This window comes from Micropterus salmoides, unplaced genomic scaffold, assembly GCF_014851395.1.
Source record: "Micropterus salmoides isolate LMB-PRFRI ecotype aquatic unplaced genomic scaffold, ASM1485139v1 Ms_hic_scaffold_1, whole genome shotgun sequence".
Lineage (NCBI taxonomy): Eukaryota > Metazoa > Chordata > Actinopteri > Centrarchiformes > Centrarchidae > Micropterus > Micropterus salmoides.
The window spans coordinates 37574435-37594080 of NW_024040040.1; the positions used below are offsets into that span (position 1 = coordinate 37574435).

The 19646-nt window shown below is 40.4% G+C and overlaps 1 protein-coding gene across 3 annotated transcripts in view; it reads left to right on the forward strand.

Annotated features, from left to right (window-relative positions):
• LOC119908443 (trichohyalin-like) overlaps nucleotides 1–19646 on the forward strand; it is a 101097-nt gene that overhangs the window by 34549 nt on the left and 46902 nt on the right. For all 3 annotated transcript variants that reach the window (XM_038726153.1, XM_038726139.1, XM_038726147.1), the window contains exons 7-9: nucleotides 8419–8538; nucleotides 13556–13723; nucleotides 15483–15662. In XM_038726153.1, the coding sequence (XP_038582081.1) occupies nucleotides 8419–8538; nucleotides 13556–13723; nucleotides 15483–15662 (468 nt within the window). The remainder of the gene's footprint in view (nucleotides 1–8418; nucleotides 8539–13555; nucleotides 13724–15482; nucleotides 15663–19646) is intronic.

Genomic DNA, 19646 nt, shown 5'->3' on the forward strand with positions numbered 1-19646 from the left:
TCAGAGTATATTTACCACACAGCTGCGAAGAGTTTCATTTTGCAGTTTGGCCAACTCATGGAATTAACTACATTAATTAGCCACAGCTGATTTTGCAGACAGTTGTCATTTCAGCTGGTGAAACTGACACTAATCTAGACTAAACATGAGATGCCTGCAGACATTTAAAGTTAATGATAAATTGATCAAATCATAATCATTAAATACAACATACATGAGAAGTGGGATTCTTAATAACTATTTAGTGGATTTCTGCCATGTGGCTTCAAACATGAATACAATTGACTAATTTCAACAATATCAACAAAGAGGGGGACTCTGGAGTGCAAATATCACCAACAGCCTAATTTTCAAATAGTAAACTCCCTGTCCATTCCCCTCACTCCCCACTAAGGTGTCCCGCCTTTCAACTCATAAATATGGAAGGCGAAAGATGATGAGATTCACGGACAAGAAAGGAATCAAAATCTATTGTTGCGTGTCCTTTTCCCCGTGTAAAGTTTGGATTAAATGTCACACATTAGCATGTGAACTTTTAAATGAGCTTGTTTGCTCTCCGCGGTGTGGGGCATGTAAATACCCATCTTGAGTATGGAATGGGGGTTACTTGGTGGGGGGTGGGTGGTTCACAAAAACTGGGAAGTGTAGGACATATTTGAGTGTTACACCGGCAATTAGGCCGCAGCAAGGGACTGGAGTTCCAAACAGCTCTATTGACTGGTTACGTCTAGCTGGTGTTCCATACCTGTGTGGCAGATAGTGGCAGATGGGAACGCTCCCTGATGGCTATAGCTTCTGGTGATTTGAAGGAGATGATTGACAGGCACTCCCGAAATGAGATGATTGACATGCGCTGTCAAAATGAATCCACAAAAAATTCAGGTGCGAGTGGAAAGGAATGTGTGTGCGCAAATACGCATGGATATGTGTACATTGTAACCTTGGTGGAGTGTAGCGCTGAGATGCTGACCATCAAAGATTTCACACATCAGCTGCCTAAGTCTTGTGTACTTTAAACTTATGTACTATTGTTATATTCTATTTTTCAGTATTTAACTTCCAGAGATTAGTCTAATAATACCAACATTTAGCAATGATAATATGTATAGTATAAGTATAAATATGTCTGATTTGTTTAAAAAGAAGTCAGACAGAACCTTATCTTTCTGAGCTCACAATGTGTCATGATGATGTGTGCGTGTGTGCATTTGATAATAATACCATTCTCTATGTGCACATTTTTTTTCAGTGACTATGATTCCCTTTGTTTTAAAATGCGAGGCTGTTTATTTATTGACATAATTTCCTCTCAGTGAAGGGCTTGTGTCTGTAAAACACATTAAAATCATAATGCAATCTTTGCTAACCCAGGAGCAATGTTATTGTTCTATTATACTCACTGAACAACACCATCCCAGCCTGTTTATCAATCCAATATCTCATAATGTGCTCTCAGCCTGGTCATTTTGAATATAAAAAGATCTCACACTGTTATTGTACCATATTTCCTATATTTAGTATTAATCTCTTGTTCTGACATGGATCTGACACATCCAATATGATATTTGATTAGTTGTTGGGGTTTTTTGTTAGTTTTTTCATAGTCTCCAGGTGATATTGGATACATGTGCAGAGCTGGTATTATGTTGGCTGTTCCATCTGGGTATAAAAATGATTTAGTGCGTACTCAGCACGCAGTGTCATTGACTAGCTTTAATTTCACTGCAAGGGTGGGCTTTATTACTCTGCTTCTCTCCGAGTGTGTGTGTATGTGTGTGTGTTTGTGTGTGTGAGAGAGAGAGAGAGAGAGAGAGAAAATGAATGTTTCTGTTCATATGTATTTTGTGTTTTCATGCTCGCCGGTGTAGCAGCTTGCCACACCTGTGCACACACATGCACATGCACAGCTCTGTGTATCTCCATGCCTGCTGTATATCCAGCATCTTCAGCATGTAATTACCATGCCATGGAAGAATCAACTAAACCAAGACGTGGAACAACTCTCACATCACACTCAGGTCGAGCCGGTGGTCCCAGTGCAAGAAACAGAGGGGGCTCCACTTTGCCGTGACAAACCTTACTTCTGATCAAATGCTACAGAGCCATAATCATGTTTGTGCCACTGAATTCTTTAACCTTTCCATGACCCCGCTGAATGCCAGCGGCCCAATCATAGAACCTAATTGAATCTGCTCGGCGGCGCCCCCCGACTGATGAAAAAATAAAATTGGAGGTGAAAAATGAATACAGCAGCAGAGAGAGAGAGAGAGAATGAGGGAGGTGATGCTAGTGGTGGTGGTAGGGTCGCATTGCAGTTTTATAAATACACAGATGTGCTCACAAACACACACCCAGACCACGTACACACAGTCACACCTTTTTCAATCCCGCAGGAGAAAGGGGAGTGGGAAATGACAGAGAGAGAGCGAGAAAGAGAAGGATGTAGAGAGAGCTAGAGAGAGAGGTTGGGCCCAGGTTTCTCATTACCCCCTCGGCCCATTCGGAGGATATTCCTATAAGATAATCTGATTTATTTGCAATTTTCCTTTAAGCGGCTTAGTGTTTACCTCCAAGATTAATATTTTTCTCTGTTATTAATATCAGACTGTAATTAGGAGTGATGTGTCTCGCTCTGCACAGTTCCGTGGCCGCCAGGCAGCTAGCTGGATGAAACTCTCGTTGCGACTCTGTGATCCTGTTTCACAAGACAAAAAAAAAGAAAGAGAAAAGGGAAGGAAGTTTTGAAGGAGGGAAGAGGCTGCAGGGTGGGGATGTAGAATTACAATTGCGGCATACCTGTCTTTGTGTTTACGGTTGTGTGTATGTGGTTGAGGGTGCAGGACCGTGCGAATATGTGAGTGTGTATTACTTTAGTTTATGTGCGCGTGTGTGACAGTGTGATGGTCCCCTCTGATTGATAAGGTGTCTGTGCTGGCTGCAGATTGCTCCTGCTGATTGCTTTTGAGAGCTCCAGCTGATTTATAATCAGAGCGGGATGAAGGATTGAGCTGTGGATTGCTTATCTGTTTAGCCCCCTCACAACATAAACTGACAAATTATCATGTTGAACCACACACACATAGGCACACACACACACACACACACACACACACACACACACACACACACACACACACGTGAAAGGAAAAAAACAGTAATAACATGGACCTTCTTATTAAACACATACAGACACACTGTCACATCAACGTAATTTTGCAGACACTCCGGCCACACAGAAGACAAACAGGTTTATTCATCAGCCCGTCACATTTTCATGATTGCCCAAAAGAGTGCAATCAATCTCATTTGTTTACAGATACACTGTATGTAAGTCAAGTTAAGTTGCAATTAACTTATTTTATGCACTTAGACTTTTAATTTGCTCCATGCTGAAGAATTGGAAGGTTCTGTACCATATGGTTGTTCTCCTTTTTTTTTTCTCCTTGCTGGTTATTTTACCTGATATATAACTGCTTTTACCTGCTGTACGCACGATCACGTCCGTAATATCTGCACTGCGGGAAGAGTGGCTAAAACGCCTAACTAACAAATACACATATTTTTTGTACCAAGTGAAAAGATTATGCTTGTGTTTAAAACAATATATTTATATAGTATAACTAAAGTAGGTGTTTGTTGTTTTCAATAAAGAGGCTGGCATATTATGTGAGACTAATTTCACTTGGCAAGCCAGAGTACAAGCCAGCAGGTTTAAATGCTGACAGGTTTAGTATGCCCTATGGCACTGTGACAGTTCTGTGAGTGTTTGTGTGTGTGTGTGTGTGTGTGTGTATCTCTGCGTCTACTGTCTTTCTCTCCTGTCCCTTTCTTACCTGTCTGTCTGATTATCTGTTACTTTCTCTCTTTTCACCAGTTGTTTGTAAATGCACAGTGACAGAATCATGAAAGAAACACAAACACACAAAGTATAGGAGCACTTGGCATACACACACACACACACGCGCGCGTGCACACACACACACGCGCGCACAAAGACATACACACACTGACGAATGGCAGCAATTAGATGGGGAAACCAAGCATGTGAGGACAGAGGAGCGCTGAGGGGCTGCAGCCGCTGTACGGAACGTGTGTGTGCGCGTGTTGTACATGTTGGTGTGTATTTGGAAGGCTTTTATCCTTCTAATGCACCATCCATCTGTCTAAATATCAACACTGTCTCATGTGTCACCAGACAGTAGCGGTGGTGGGGTGCAGTTTGTTGTGGGGCGTTTGCAATCAACGACCAAATAAGAAAAGGACTGGATTACAACATTATCACTTTGCAGCAATGAATTGCTCATGGGACTAAAACTGGAACAGAAATGCTTTTGTACTTGGCAGCAGCCACACTTCTGTACAAAAACATTGGGAAACGGTACGGTTCTCCTGTTCCATGTCAACCTACTGAGTTGTTTAACCCACTGACACAGAGACCTTGAGTTTTCTCAGCTCTTCTACTCACTTCCCTTTGGAAAGATGACCTTCTTACTCCAGTCAGAGCAGCAGTCACTTCTTATCTTCCCTTTTAATGTGAGACTTCATCTTTTCAAGAAATTCCTCACAGCACCCTCTCTCTAAATCAATGACATCTCTATCTACTTCAACTGCTATCTAATAAACAAATCTTTATCCTTACCTAGTTCTGTATCTTTCCTAGATTTAGATGGCTTTTTACTTAGATGCAGCCACAGACATATTGTATAGGTAATATGGTCTTCTCTCTTAATCATTTTCAGGTCATGCCTTTCTTTTATCTCCTCTTTTCATATTTTTTCCAACCCTGCGTTAGTGCTAGATGAGATGGAGCTGCCGAATTGCACAAGTCACTGTTCATAACATCCAGTAGTCAAGTAATAAAACAAAGTCAAGTCAAGCCAGATATATTTATATAAAAAGATTAAGACACATTGTAAAAACACTTTAACCAAGGTACATCAGCCGCTGTGTGCGTAACAAACATCTTATAACAAACTTATATTGACAGCACCTGCTACTTGTTTCCCAGGCTTTACAGACGTGAAGAAGACTACATAGAATCCAACTTTCCTAAAACATATGTGTCTGTCAGTTTTTTATTTTATTCCAAGTATTTGCAGAGGGTGTGATGTGTGTGAGAGCACATTTGTGTGAGTTTGTGTTGTTAACACTTTTGCCTCCATGCCAACTTTTTGCTCTTCTGATTTATTGTCTTCTCTGTGGGATTGTGCGGATTTTACAAGCAGGTGTACGTGTGCGTGTGTGTAGATTAGTATTTATGACTGGTGGAGATGTGTGTTAGACGCAGCTACTGATGAATTGCTTCACTTCTGATTGCTTACATCACAAATCATCCCCATATTATAACCCTTCTCATGCAAATAAGTGGCTGTGTGTGCGTGTGTGTGCGTGTGTGTGTGTGTGTGTGTGTGTTTGAGAAAGAGAGACGGCATGAATACACGTATCTGCAAAATAATTCAAGCTATTATTTACATATAAACCAAATGCACACTGTGAGTTCATATATGTAGCTCATGTATAATATCTGTGTGTACTATGAATGAGTGTGTGTGTTTGGGGTAACCCCGTATCGCTGGTGAACTCATTTCTCTCAGAAATCAAAGTTAAATGGGTCATCTATCATGAGAATATGTGACTGGGACACTTGTCTCTGCCACGCGTGTGTGTGTGTGTGTGTGTGTGTGTGCAAATATGCACACAAATGCAAGGTGTGTGGTGCAAGGGCAGCGTATGTGTGCTTCTGCAGCTGTGTGCACCCTCTTGCCGGTATGCATATGTCTGTGTGTGTGTGCATGCTTGTATGTGGCGGCTACTTGTCTTTGCCTGTGCGATGATTAATGGTTTACATTGGGCTGTTCAGCCATGCATGTTTCTTGGTTTATCGTTTTATGCTGTCTCCAATTAAAGCTCCATAACTTGAGTGATGGCTTCACGGCAGTGTCCATCAATAGAGGCCATCAGCGGCCTTATGCATTCAGGATATGGAAGCCACGCACTAAGTAATATCCTCTTGTGTCAGAGCCAGTGGGCACTCGGTGCCTATGAATATATGCAGATGTCTGTGTGTGTGTGCATGCGTGCACGCAAAGTGAAAATGATCTAAATTTAACTGAACTAACCAATAACCCATTCAAGTAAATCTCGTTTTACTTCTTAAAATCTTATCTTAAAACAAATTAAAATTGTCAGAGGGGTAAAATAATACCACTTTTTTCAAATCTAATCAATATTAATCATAGAGTAAGCAATCAGTAGCGCAATTCTTTGCAGTCTGTGCATGCATGCAGAATTTAGCATCTTTGTAGCACTGTGTGTGTATGTTTTGGCCTGTCTGTGCCACAAAAGTGGTAAGTGATACATACATCTGGACACGTGAGCTCGTTCACGAGTGCACACTCAGCCATGCACGTGCCCCGCAATATCATTTCACGCAATATTATTTCTCATATAGCTGTAATAACATTAAGCCAATATGTTGATTATACTGTTGGCAAACAGCAGCCTGCTGATTGGGTTAGCATATTACCTTATATCACATCTCTCCATTCATCCCTGTGTTTCTTTTTTATTGCCCTCATTTTTCCAAATCACTTCCCACTTCTCCAGTTTCCTGGGCGAGGTTCCAGGCTATGCAAGCAGGTGATGTGGAGTAATATGATGATAGGAAGCCACAACAATGCAAGAGAGGAAAAGCTAAAACCCGAGAGCAGCTGTTGTAGGACAGAGCCTAGTGATAGGATAGCAAAGTGTTAACTTGTGTGCAAATTCAAGGGTTAATAAATATTTAATCACACTGACAAAAACACAAATGAGCGGGCACAGTTTGCGCATGTGATGGTTTTTGGTCAGCGTGTGGTTTGAATAAAGGATAAAGTAAAGGGTGTGCAGATTGGCAATGAAAAAAATAGGGTGTGATTTAGTGAAGACCCAGAAGTAGGGGGGTAGGGAGGCAGCAGGCAGAGAGATATTTCAGAATGGGCTACTCAAATTGTTAGAGAGAATGAAATTTCATTTGCAGCTGGGACATTGAGTGATGACACCCGTGGTGTGTGTCGGTCTGTGTGTGTCTGTGTTCACATGTGTGCACACATTAATGGCTGAGAGAGTATTTGCCCATAGAGTACAAACACAATGTTATATATATATTTATATATACATTGTACAAACTGTCTGTTTTGTCGCTGTGTGTCAGTTACCTCTTTATCATCAGCCTCTAAGTGGTAGAGCTCAGTGGGAAAAATAATTAGAAAATACCCTACAGCAGTATAGATTCACCTCTCTTCTCCTTCTCCCTGGCCAACATGTACAAACATACACTCAAACTCAGACTTCATTATTAACCAGCAGAAAACAAACACCACAGGCAAAATTTATGGTATGGTGAAACAGAGATGTTTGTTGCTTTTTGGCTCTTAACATGGCAACATGGGCATGTCTAACTGTCAAGATAGGAAATTTCATTGCAAATTACATATGGTGTTGTTCGATATTTGTACCACATATGCAGCTAATGATTTAGCCATGCGTAGTGTACAGTGGGACACAAAGGCAGTCAATGGAAAAAAGATAACAATAACTCACATCAGCCATTCCTAATATATAGGCTGCTACACTATGTCATGGCTATATGACACTTTGAGAAAAATGAACTGTGGTTATCTGGAAATTAAAAAAGGGGGCTGATTTAATATTCAGCAGTGGCTGAAGGGGCTGGGGGAAGGGACAGGCGGACCTATGGATGGGGGAGGGGGAAAAGGCAATGAGGACGGAGGAAATTAATCAGTGGTATCATCTCCATGGGAGTTTAGCTAACCACCGACCTCAGCTCTTTATCAGCCTATGAGGGAGCTTCCACTGTAGTTGCTGCCATAACAAACCACACCCACCAAATCACCATGCACATACACGTCCACACACACACACACACACACTCACACACACTCACACAGAGATCACACATCAAACTTACAAGCCCTTCACCTTTAGACAAGCACTGTCATCAAAAGTCCCACTCTGCTATCTTTATATTTGTTTGTGTATAAGCGTGCATGTGTAGATTTATGCATACTTTATGCCTGTATGTACAGTTGGTATAAGCTGAGTGCATACTCTCCATCCTAACATGTATGAGTAATATTTGTACTGTCTGTTGTGTGTGTGCAGAGTAAGAAAATCATATCATGGTAACAGTCTCAGCGTGATGTGTTTGAAATTTCTTGCCACTTTATTGAGATTTTGTCTTCCTGAGGATAATTCCACACAGTGTTCCTCATAACAGATTCTTTGTCAATTTTAACAATAGAGAATCTTTGCGGGAAGACAATACAGAAGCACAAAAGTGAGCCGGCCGAAACTGACACAGCTTTGTCTGCAGTCTGTAACAGTGAATGAACATGAGCCACTGACTATGTGTTCCAGGCCGAGGCCAAAATGGTGTCTTTGAGGGGCGAGCTCAGCGCCTTATTTGATAGAAGGATGGAGGAGACAGAGGCGAGGATGAACCAACTAACTGAAGAGCTGAATGCAGCGAGACAAAAGGTAAGATTGCAAGTGTCCTTAAGCAAATGCTTCAAATACTTTTGTTGTGTATAAAATTTAGATGTGATTTTATGTTGCCATGTTACAAATTCTAAAAAATGAATGTGTCCTTGTTAGAATGGCAAAATAATTATTGCTGCCTGCTTACCCAATAATAATATGTTTATGAATGTTGACTGCCAAGTACTGGGACCAGTAGACAAAGACAAAGACAAAGACAAACTTAGTACTCTTTTTTTTTTTACTGAAAACCTTTGGAACAAATTAAAAATTGTATTGCATTGTGAAGCTTTTGGCTAAAATTGGTTTACCCCTGGGATTCTGTTAGCTAATTTAACTATCCTATCATAGTGCTTCAGTCACTTTTTCCACCCACTTAGTTTTTACCCTTTCAATTTTACAGATTACTTATGCTGCTAGAGCTTATTGAGTTGCACTTTTGATTCAAAGGTGCACCATCCCATTGAGGCAGAAAAACTGACAAAAATACATGCACAAAGACGCAGGTATACGCCACTTGATCTGCATACCATTATGCCAAGGTTTCGCTGAGAAAGACATCAGAGTCAAATGAAGCGAACATGTACACAACACCTGTAGGAATTGTGTGTACGTGTGTGTGTGTGTGTGTGTGTGTGGCCATGAGAGAGGCAGCTGTGAAATCTGCACCTGGTTAATTGAATTAGCCTTGTTAATGTATTCACACTGGCTGCCAAAAAAAGCGTGGCTTTAACGAGCTTGTTAGACCAATTAGTTAATTAATTGTCTGTATAGCAGCAGCTTCCCAAAGAGCTGCTTCTTCATTATCTGATGGCTGCCGCCTGTTGGATCATTGAATAAGAGCTGATAATGCATTGCTGTCACACTGCACTCGTGTGTGTGTGTGTGTGTGTGTGTGTGTGTGTGTGTGTGTCTGTGTGCGCACGCGCGTGCGTGTGTATGTGTGCATGTGCGTGTGTGCTTTTGTGGCTCCTCAAATTCCACCATATATGTGTGTATATATTCTGTATGTCCATTTCTGTTGGGTGCAAACGTGCAGAAACAAAGGTACGTATATGAATGCTTGTGTATATGCATTTGGATGCCTATGTGTGGTATACTGAGAATATGGCGGCCAATATCAGTGTGCATATTGCAGTGAAAGGTTATGTGGGGGCCGTCACTCCCATAGGTAAAGACAGAGCAGTCCTCCTAGCCACTTTCTAATCTCTCTTTTATTAGAAGTTAATATCTCGCCTGCTCTTTCTCACTCCACACTCCCACCTGCTTAGAAATGGCCCCGCTCCATCTTTTTAATTCAATTATATTAGCCACCCTCTCTCCCTCTATGTGCCCATAACTCTGCAACTCACATCTCTCTCTCACACTCAATCTCCCTCTTTTTTTCTCTCTGTCTCTTCCCATCTCACCCCTCCTTCCTTTGTCCTCAAATGTTCCATTTCTATTCGTAATCCTAGATGGAGGATAGAGTTTGGCCAATCAAGGATTTGCGCAAGCTGCTCTCCTCTCCTCCGCCTTGGTGGCAAAAACACATGATGGCTAGGACGAGAGAATAAAGGAAAGGAGACAGGAGGAGGCAGGGGGGCAGGAGTTAAGGGGAGGACCCCAGGGGTGAAACTTTAATTGCTAAAGTAATGAGACTTGATCAGATTGAGGTTTCTCTCTCAATAGGGACTCTACTAATATGAAAGTCCAAGGCTTAGGCTCTAATTTGAAATAAAATCACAAATGTGATATTCTTTCTTCGAAGCTCCTATACTCCCCCACTGGAGAATTAAGACTTTACACATACCACCTGGGAACCTTTAATCATCTCTGATGGTGGCAGATTTGGAGATGAGGAATATCACCTTAATGTATTAATTATGTAACAATATTATGAAGTTATGAAAGTCATTGATGGAAAGACCTTGAGCTATGGGAAGGATTTTGACAGTTATAGTTCCCTCAGTATGGTCACTGTTACCATACCATCAGTGGGATTGTGGAAAATTCTAAATACTATTTGATGATTTGAGTTGAGAATTACAACCAACAATATAAGCAAATATGAGATGAGATGAGATTTAAGTTACCCTATCTGCAGACCAGTAAGTAACAGAACTGCATTTTTCCAAGATTTATGTGACTTTTATATGAACATGGCAGATTACCATTGCAAAATGTTACAGATTACAGATTATCACTTTTTGATGTGACACTGGTGATCAAAGTCAAGACATTTAACTTTCACCCCGAAAAAATACTGTATATCATAGATACCTTTCCCAATCAGAAAAATCAAAACCCCTTAAATTACCAGATATATAGTACATTGCCCTGTTTGTGGTCTTGCAGGAACTTGGCCATGGCAGGATCCAGGCTGCCACTGTAGCAACACTCACACACTGAAGCATCAGCCATCAAATCATTAGCTTTTTTATGCACTTCCTGGGATTAGTTAGTCAAATATTAAATCTTTAATTAAGATGACACTGACTAATCAGTATTTAAAATATTTATCACATTGTTCTCTGTATTTACTCTTGTATGTGCTTGTCTTCTCATGTAGTTGAAATCTATCACTCGCTTCCTAAACCTTGTTAATTTATCAATCCTGATTTGACATCTTAGTTTAGATACATATACTGTAGATCAACGTTTTAAAGCTGAGATGTCAAAATCTTGATGCTCAATATCTGAGGCTGTACTCCAGTCATATGCAAAATATGTAATTCAGCATTGTTACAGTGTTAGACCTGCCTAATAGTTGACCAGAGTATTTGAAAACTCTCCTTGGGCCCTGCTCTCTACAAAATGCCTTTCACATAACATATGCTGAATACCCTCTCATAAAATACCAACGCGAAGTTAAGAATGTTCTGTTAAAATGTGAATCAGGGCCACAAAATATACTGCAGCAATGAAGGATTTAATTTTTTTGTTTACCTGACACATCCAGTGAAGAGACAGACATGATTAGAATTTCCTGAAAGGACAACAAGTTACTGACTGATTAAAAATGTCTGATTGGGGTTTACTTTTAAGCCTGTGTGAATGTGTATGCATCTCACCCGTCCTGCATAGCTTTCAGTTGAGCAACATACTGTAAATGTAAAAAGAACTGAAGAGTACCGCACACAAGGTACAGTCCTGTTCTATTAACACATAAACCTAAGAAAATAATTCTCCTGTTAAATGTCACAGACCAAATCACATGAAAGTTGAACTGATGGTAGACATGGTTGTTGTGAATGTTAATATCTGAACTGGTAAATGATGGGTGGGTTTTTAATAACTGAAGTTAGTTTTTTAACAAAAGCACTAAAGGTCATCTTGCTGGAGAAGGTTTGGTCCTCACAAAGTTGCCCTTCTTTCATTTGAGTATTTGCACTGGCAGAGATGGCAGTACAATAGACTCTGCTAATACCTTAATTAAGCTTATTTTTGAAATACATCTTCAAGTAAATGTATATCTTCACACATGTGTTCAAAACCTCATAATATATTGTTGATAGTGGCAATTAGAAATATTTTCCTTGAATATTTGCATAAGCTGTATATTATGTTGTTTGCAAAATTATGTGAAATATCCTTTGTGTTTAATAGCACGAACTGTCGTCAAGTATAGTAGCTGAATGTTGGGAGATATCAGGCTCTAACTTGGTTCGACATTGATGGTAATAATATTTAAAATGCATAGAAAATGTGCTCTTTTGCTTCATAATCGTTCTTCATCTGAAATCCCTCTTGCACTTTAGATGGGTTTACATAAAGAAGACGAACTTTTGCCCATTTATGTATTGTTGAACTTGGCTGAAGCACTGAAATTCACACATTATTGTCTCAGTTTTGTAAAACTTATTTTATTTCCCAATAGTCACACTAACATTGGTGCAATATCCAGATAAAAGAGTAATTTTAATTCAGAGTCGCTATACGGGCTGCCCCATTGCTTATAATTGTTACCATCCATTAGCCATGCTGTAGATGAGTTAACTGCATAAAAGACCACCTTTAGCTCGCTGTTACAATACGCTGGATGATATATATACTGGATTGTCTGGGGGGCTCACTGAAGGAGGCAGAGGTGGGTCGTGTCAGTGCCAAGACAAGTCCAGAGTCTGCTGTTAAGGGAGGCGAGAGAGCTTGAGAGAGATCAGAAGTTAAGAAGGGAGCTGAACTGTAGATCCCTACTGTGTGTGTGTGTGTGTGTGTTTGGTTATATCCAAATGTGGTCTTTGTGTCTCATAAATCTTAACCATCCAGTTTGATATGTGAGGGTGTGTATTTGTGCGCACACGTGCATACAGAAGTGTGCATGCGTGTGTCTATGTAAATGTGTTGTGTGTTTGTTTGTGTGTTGACTGTCTGCGGAGCCTCCTTACTAATCTAACACAGGGCTCATTTAACACAGTGCTAATGAATAGGGGCTTTGATTTGGCGAGGGGTTCTGAACCACCGACCCACACACACTCACGTTCATGCATTGGGGTGAGGAGTTCAACCACTGTCTGCTTCCTTAGAAATAATCAGACTCTTTCCCCCAATAATTACCAGAGCATATAAACAGCAACATTTATTTTGTTTTAGTTTTTATTAGACATAAATAATGTTTTATTCTGCTTCACTGAAAAAGGATGGAGGTTGAAGATAAAAGTATTGACGTGTCAGTTTTACATATTATTATACATTTCAAAAAACAATGGTTAGGCTAGAGTTTGGACGTTTGTCAAACAAAATATCAAACACTAATGGACCTCGCACAAAACATGATAAAGCTGTCACTTTCAATTATCTTTAACAACATTTTTGGACAGACTTTCCCCAGTGATCCGTTAAAACTGGTACTCCAGAGATCTGGTACCCACAAGAGACTATTTGGCACATGAGATTTTCTTACTTATCCAATGATTTTAAATGCGTACAAGAAAAAACATTTGAAAAAGAAAATGAATAGTCGTATAATAGTAATAGTATAGTCGTATATGTGTATGTACAGACCATTGTGTTGTGTTGTGTTGTGTGTGTGTGTTAGATAAAAGCGAGCGAGGAGCATGTGAGGCATCTGGACCAGGATGCGGTTATTCTGCGAGCCACACAGGACTCTCTGAAGGGAACCTTGGCTATAAAGGAGAAACACACACAACAGCTGGTCCAAGACAACACACAGCTCAAAGAACGCCTGGCTTTACTGCAGAGCAAAGTAGGTAACACACTATTTCTCACGCGCGCGCACACACACACATAACACAGCACACAGGAGGGGAGCTCTTCTTAAATAAGGAACAGAATTGGGCAACCTTCTCTAAATCAAATCCAGTCAGGTACATCGGGGAATTCTCCTCATTTTTTACTTCCTTCACAGTTAATCATCCGTCCTTCTTCCCCTCCTCCTGTGCCTTCCCTCTCTCGTCCTCTCTCCATATTTAATAACTCATCGCCACCATCTTAGCTCCGCAGAGGGTTAGCTCGTCGTACAATAAAGAACCATGTTCGTATGAATACCACGTAGCCAAGAGAGGGACCAAGAGTGGGGGAGGGGTTAATTATTAAAAATGTTTCTTCATTTCGTCATTCATTCATTATTTTTCCTCAGATTATTCTTTCTTGCTTTCTTTATCTCTCCCTTTTTTGTCTTTCTTTTTCTCTCTCATCGCCCCTGTTTCTCGCCCTTGCCCCAATGAGAACCAATTGTAATGTATGGGAACATTAAAGAGTCATGCGTGTGACGAATGGAATGGCCTTTAGGTTTCTCTCGTTGTCCTTTTCCTCTCCTTCTTCTCATTCTTTCTCCCACTGTATTTTTCTCTCTCCTTCTTTTCCTCCCCCGCTCGCTCCTCTAGGTATATCAGAGTGGCGCGTGGCAGTGATGTGTTTTAGGCTTAAATTAACCCATTTACTGTGTCCTTGACCAAACCAAGTCATTCATCTGCTGCTAGTGTTTTAGTGGTGCAGGTGCCTGCCAGCCAACTAAACAAAGTACATTGAACATAAAAGCATGTTAGTTACTTGACTCAGGGAACACTTGAAATGCTCTTTATTCCCACTAACACTAACTTCATTTCCATGTTAGTTTATGGATACCATTTGTATTCTGGAGGAGGCAGCAGTTTAAATGTGATCATTTCAACAATGATGTCTTCAAATGCTTGTCACAGGTGTGACAAAATTAATTTGATAACACAAGGAGTTACACAATATAGTTAATACCAGTGAGTGCACAATTAACTTGAAGCTAAAGGACACAACTAAACACTAGCTCACATACAGTATAGAGCAGACAAGATGCACTGAATGATTATTGACGTAATACTACTATTTATACTTTTACAGCCTAAGTATTAATAGTGACTCAGATATTTTGAATACCTCCACCAGTTCCCATCTGGAAATGGTGTCTGTCAGCTGTTCCAGGGGTATGTGTACATGAGACCATTATTTTTGTGTACATAGAACAGTGTAGGAGCCCAGCTAAAAATCTAGAAATGTGGTGTTTTCAAAGAACCCATGTTGATAAAAGAATTGTTTGTCTGATGGGGAGCAGATAGAAAAAGGGCCGCAGCTCTCTGCGAGCCTTGTCCCAAGGTTTAAGAAGCACTAGTCTACAGTTAGTGTCCTACGACTTTATGATGTTCAGTCAAGCAGTTTTATTGGTCCTGAGTCAAAGCAGTAACTGAAGGTTCCCCAGCCTGGCACAAAGCCTTTATGATGTTCCTTTTCACTGCTATGGAGACAGAGCGGAGGCAAACGTACTTAAATTGTCATCTCCGTCTTCTACCACTTGTATCTTGTTGTAACGCGTCACCCATTCTTCTCCATGTGTGCCTCTCCTCCTCAGCTGTCTCTACAGCTGCCTGCCTTTCACTGTCCCTCTCTCAGCCTTTGGAGAAGGTTCAAACCAGACATACTGTACTTATTCTTCTCCTCTCTACTCTTCTCTCTATCTCTGCTCATCACCCCAGTTACAAACAAGTGAGTGCATGTTGAGTGACACCAGTGAAAACCTGGATCAGACCAGAACCAGCCTGAGCACAGAAAGACAGCAGAGGCAGCAGATCCAGGACCAGTTGCACCATGCCAACAAAGAGATGGAGCGACTGCAGTTGGAGCTGACACATGCGCGGTGCACCACTGAAAAGAAGGTAATTGATTTCTTCCTTCATTTAAATATTAAATTATAAGTTCCTGCAAAACCTTGCTTGTCCATCTTTGCCATTGTATTTTAACACTTGAACTGACACAAGCATTTGACTCCCCTCTTGGTGGCCATGTATTGTTGACACTGATGCATTGTCAGCGGGTTCGACTGCTCACAAGGTCAAGAAACATTTTCTACACAAAGTGGACAGTGTCAGGAAAAATGGTTAAACAGGAAATTCGCAATTTCAACAGGATGAGGATGAAATGTAATAGTCACATTAATGTAATGCATTGTCTTTCTCCACAATGGGGCTGATAAGAAGGGTCGCTCAGGTGAGGGATTCATTTAAATATTCAATTTTCAAATGTAATATTCACTGTGACAGGCATTGTCTATTCCTACAATGGTGCTGATAATAAGGTTTTAGATAATGGGTAATGGGATGTTCTGATATTTAGAACCTTATTTAAAACACATACTTTTGACGAAGACGGACTTTACAAAAATTTGGATTAGTCTTCCAAAATGGTATTTGTGTTCCAGCCAGGACTACAGAAAAACTCAACCCTATATGCTGTATTGCTTAAGACGCTTTCCTCTGTCCTCTGTTCTTTCTGTGATATACCAAAAGCATATGTTAGTGTTTAGTGGTTTGCATATAACCTTCAGTTAACCAGGTTGGAAAGATTCTTTTCACTAAGCCACTGGTGAATTTCAATGGCTTGCATTTGTCAAAAAAGGAAGCAGCACACGATGTTCAGTCCTTTTTACTGGCAAGCCTCTACACTGATAATACACGTTTCTAAATATTTTTGAGGTTAGGGTTAAAGTCAGTATTCTGTTGGCTGTCACCGAGGTTATTGTTACAACAGTCTCCCAGTGTACATTTAAAGTCCACCAGCTCTATGGCTCATGTTATATGACAACATATTTTAATTAAACTTTTAGAGCATATTTTTGACCTCTTGTAATTCACTCTGGTGTGGCGTGGTGGAGTGAACATTCATTCAGTTGTCCTTATGCAGGAAGGACGCAAACTGTGGGATTTAACAAGTCTTTTAGGATGAGCTAATATCAAATGCTATACAACTGTGAGACATCGGTCAAATGAGTAAATCTGTGTGTGAGGTTTTGTTTTTCATGTTTGGATTGGTTAAGTCAATGGACGGACCATTACACTCTGTCTAGGGATCTGGTTTCTGCTCCACATCTGGCCCTGCTTTATGCACCAAAACTGTTCTTTCTCTGATCTATTACAAGCTCTCTTTCCCTCGCACACACACGCCCACATATGGATACACACTTCTGCACACGTTATGCTTTCACTCATGCACACTTCATTCCTTCACTGTATGGACAGTGTTGGTGTGTGTAAAAGAGAAGGAGTCTGCCTGCTCCCACTTGAATATAAGTGAAACTGAGAGAACTTTGTGTTAAGTATTTTCCTCTGCAGCTCTAAATGTCCTAACATTAGCACAGCTGAACAAATACTGTCAACACTCTCTCCTTCATCTGAAATGTGCTCTGCTGATTCACTCTCCCTGTTACTCTCTCCCTCTCTCACTTAAGACTTCTTTGCTCAGAAGAATAGGAAAGCCGTTTTCCTTTTCTGTAGCGAATGAGTTGTCCACTCACTGAAACTGCTGGGGAGTAGAGGAGTGGAGAGGAAGCACTGGTCTGACTTGAGTCCTGGGGATTATAGAGGCCAGCCACTTGATCACTCAACAGCTGTATCTTTGCACATGGGTTGACATTTCTTTATTCATAAGATTAATTCTGTAAGGGTCTACTTGACAACATTTGTCTAATCAGTGGTAAATATTTTTTTCCCATATAGGCTCAGATAGGATGGACACCTGAAATTTATATGAACACCGGTACATTCAAACATAGATATTTTATGATGCAATGTGTACTTTACTGATGGAAGTATTATGAAAGAATTTTATCAAATTCTTTAGTTTCTTATTATATTTTACAAATCAATGAAAACATGGCTCTGCAGTTTTTTTTGGGTTATGATTTGATAGCTTACCTGATAGGACCATCTAAAATATTACTAGACCAGACTCTGATTTTGAAATTCAGAACATCTACAGTCCAGTTATAATCAGAAATTCATTAAATAAAAGCAGATGTTTTGCAAAGAAAAAATTACATTTAAGCATAAAATCCTCCTTAATGTCTTTTTAATCCCTTATCCTTTATTTGTCTGTATCCCTTTTTAACTGTTCTCCATCTCTATTAGTAGTTCCCTCCATCTCACCAACTCACACACATCACTATGCAAATGGCCAGATGCTGCTGTAGTTTTAACATGTGGTTAAAGTGTTATACTGTTCCAGAATCCCCCATTGAGGAACTTGAAAGAAGTGAAAACATTAACATGACAAGGGGCTTTGTCTCCAAAATACTTCATCTTCTCAGAACTGAAAGTCACCCGCACTGTTCCCTGGCGGCTCCTCTTTTGAATGTTCAGGTCATAAAGGTACACAGGAGGGAGAAAATATTATAGGAGAGAAATATTGAAAAGGGAAGAGGAAATGCAGGATGTGGGGAGATTTAGGACAGTTACAGCCCCACAATCTTGTCATTGCATCTTAAATTTGTTTGGGGAGGTTGAACAGCTTTTTCACTCCAAAACAGCATTAACATGTGAAGATTAAGGTCGTCGATTCGTGATTGGTCTCTCTAAAACCATTGCAATCCTTTTTTAAATATTTGATTCTGAATACACTTGTGGAAGCTGGTCATTGACTTACATCCTCATGGAGACCATTCGAAGCAAATAAAATTGTGCACAAGAGAATAAAAAAATACTGGATGTTTTGTAGCAGGAGAGCTCATTGTGTTACTGATTTCCAATATATGTGCTTATCAGTTGCAGCGTGAAATCTAAATCTGTGAATTTTTTGAATTTGTTTGTGTAATGTCCAATGACTTTACAGTCCGGCGTAGTTTACCTCCGGCTTCCTCAATGGGACTTCAGTTTAAAAAGAATGCACTCATAGTTCTTCTATAAATCGCATTGGATAAAAGAATTTCAATTGCGTATTATTTGAAATGGACAAGGGTGGGCTTGGGGGAGTGAGAAAGCAAGCAAGATTGAAAGGAGACAGAAGGAGCGGTACAATGGAAGGTGAGCAGTATTGTGGAAGGTTGTTCACACCTTCAAGGTTGGACTTGGACAAACATTGGTCCTGCTCACGATGCTTTACAACCATCAGAACAGCTTACAGAGTTTTCTCTCTCCCTGCTTTTTGTCTTGATCTCACTTATTGCTCTTTTCTTTTCTTGCCTTGCCACTTCTCCCTTTCATCCCCCCCACCCCCCCTCGCCACCCCCCACCCCCAACAGTTCAAATATTATTTCTCCCCCCTCCTGTCGTCCTCTCCCCCCTTTTTCTCCCTCTCTTTATCTTGTCATTGCCTGTCAGTAGGGATTCTATCTTGCGCTGAGTGTGTGCGCGTATCTGTGAACACATTGAGACTGAGATACACTTAAGAGCTCATTGATTTAAAAATACCTTCGATATTGGAGGTCCCCTCCCGCAGATTCGTTCAGAAGCTTATCACACACACACACATAGACATCCACACGGAGATATGCATAAACCAAAGCTCCACTCCAAAGTTTCTCCTTAAACTTTGTGATTGACCTAGTTAGCGTTGCGTTTTGACAAGTTGTCTGTTTTGACACGACATCCTCCGGTGTTTATCAACATCCATTCTGCCTATCACATGCTCACATTGGGAATTCACGCACACACTCAAAGATGAATCAAGGTAAGATTTAAAAATTGGCAGGAAGTAAGTGTTGTATTTGCTATGGGTAAGTAGAATGACTTGCATTTGTAGCATGAATAAATGTTCCGGTCATTTTTTTTGTGTGTTTTTTGTGTGTGCGCAAACAAATCCGTTTGTTCTATTTTATCTGATGTCCATGGAATGCAAAACACCACCTGTATTATTCCTGTCCAGGGTAC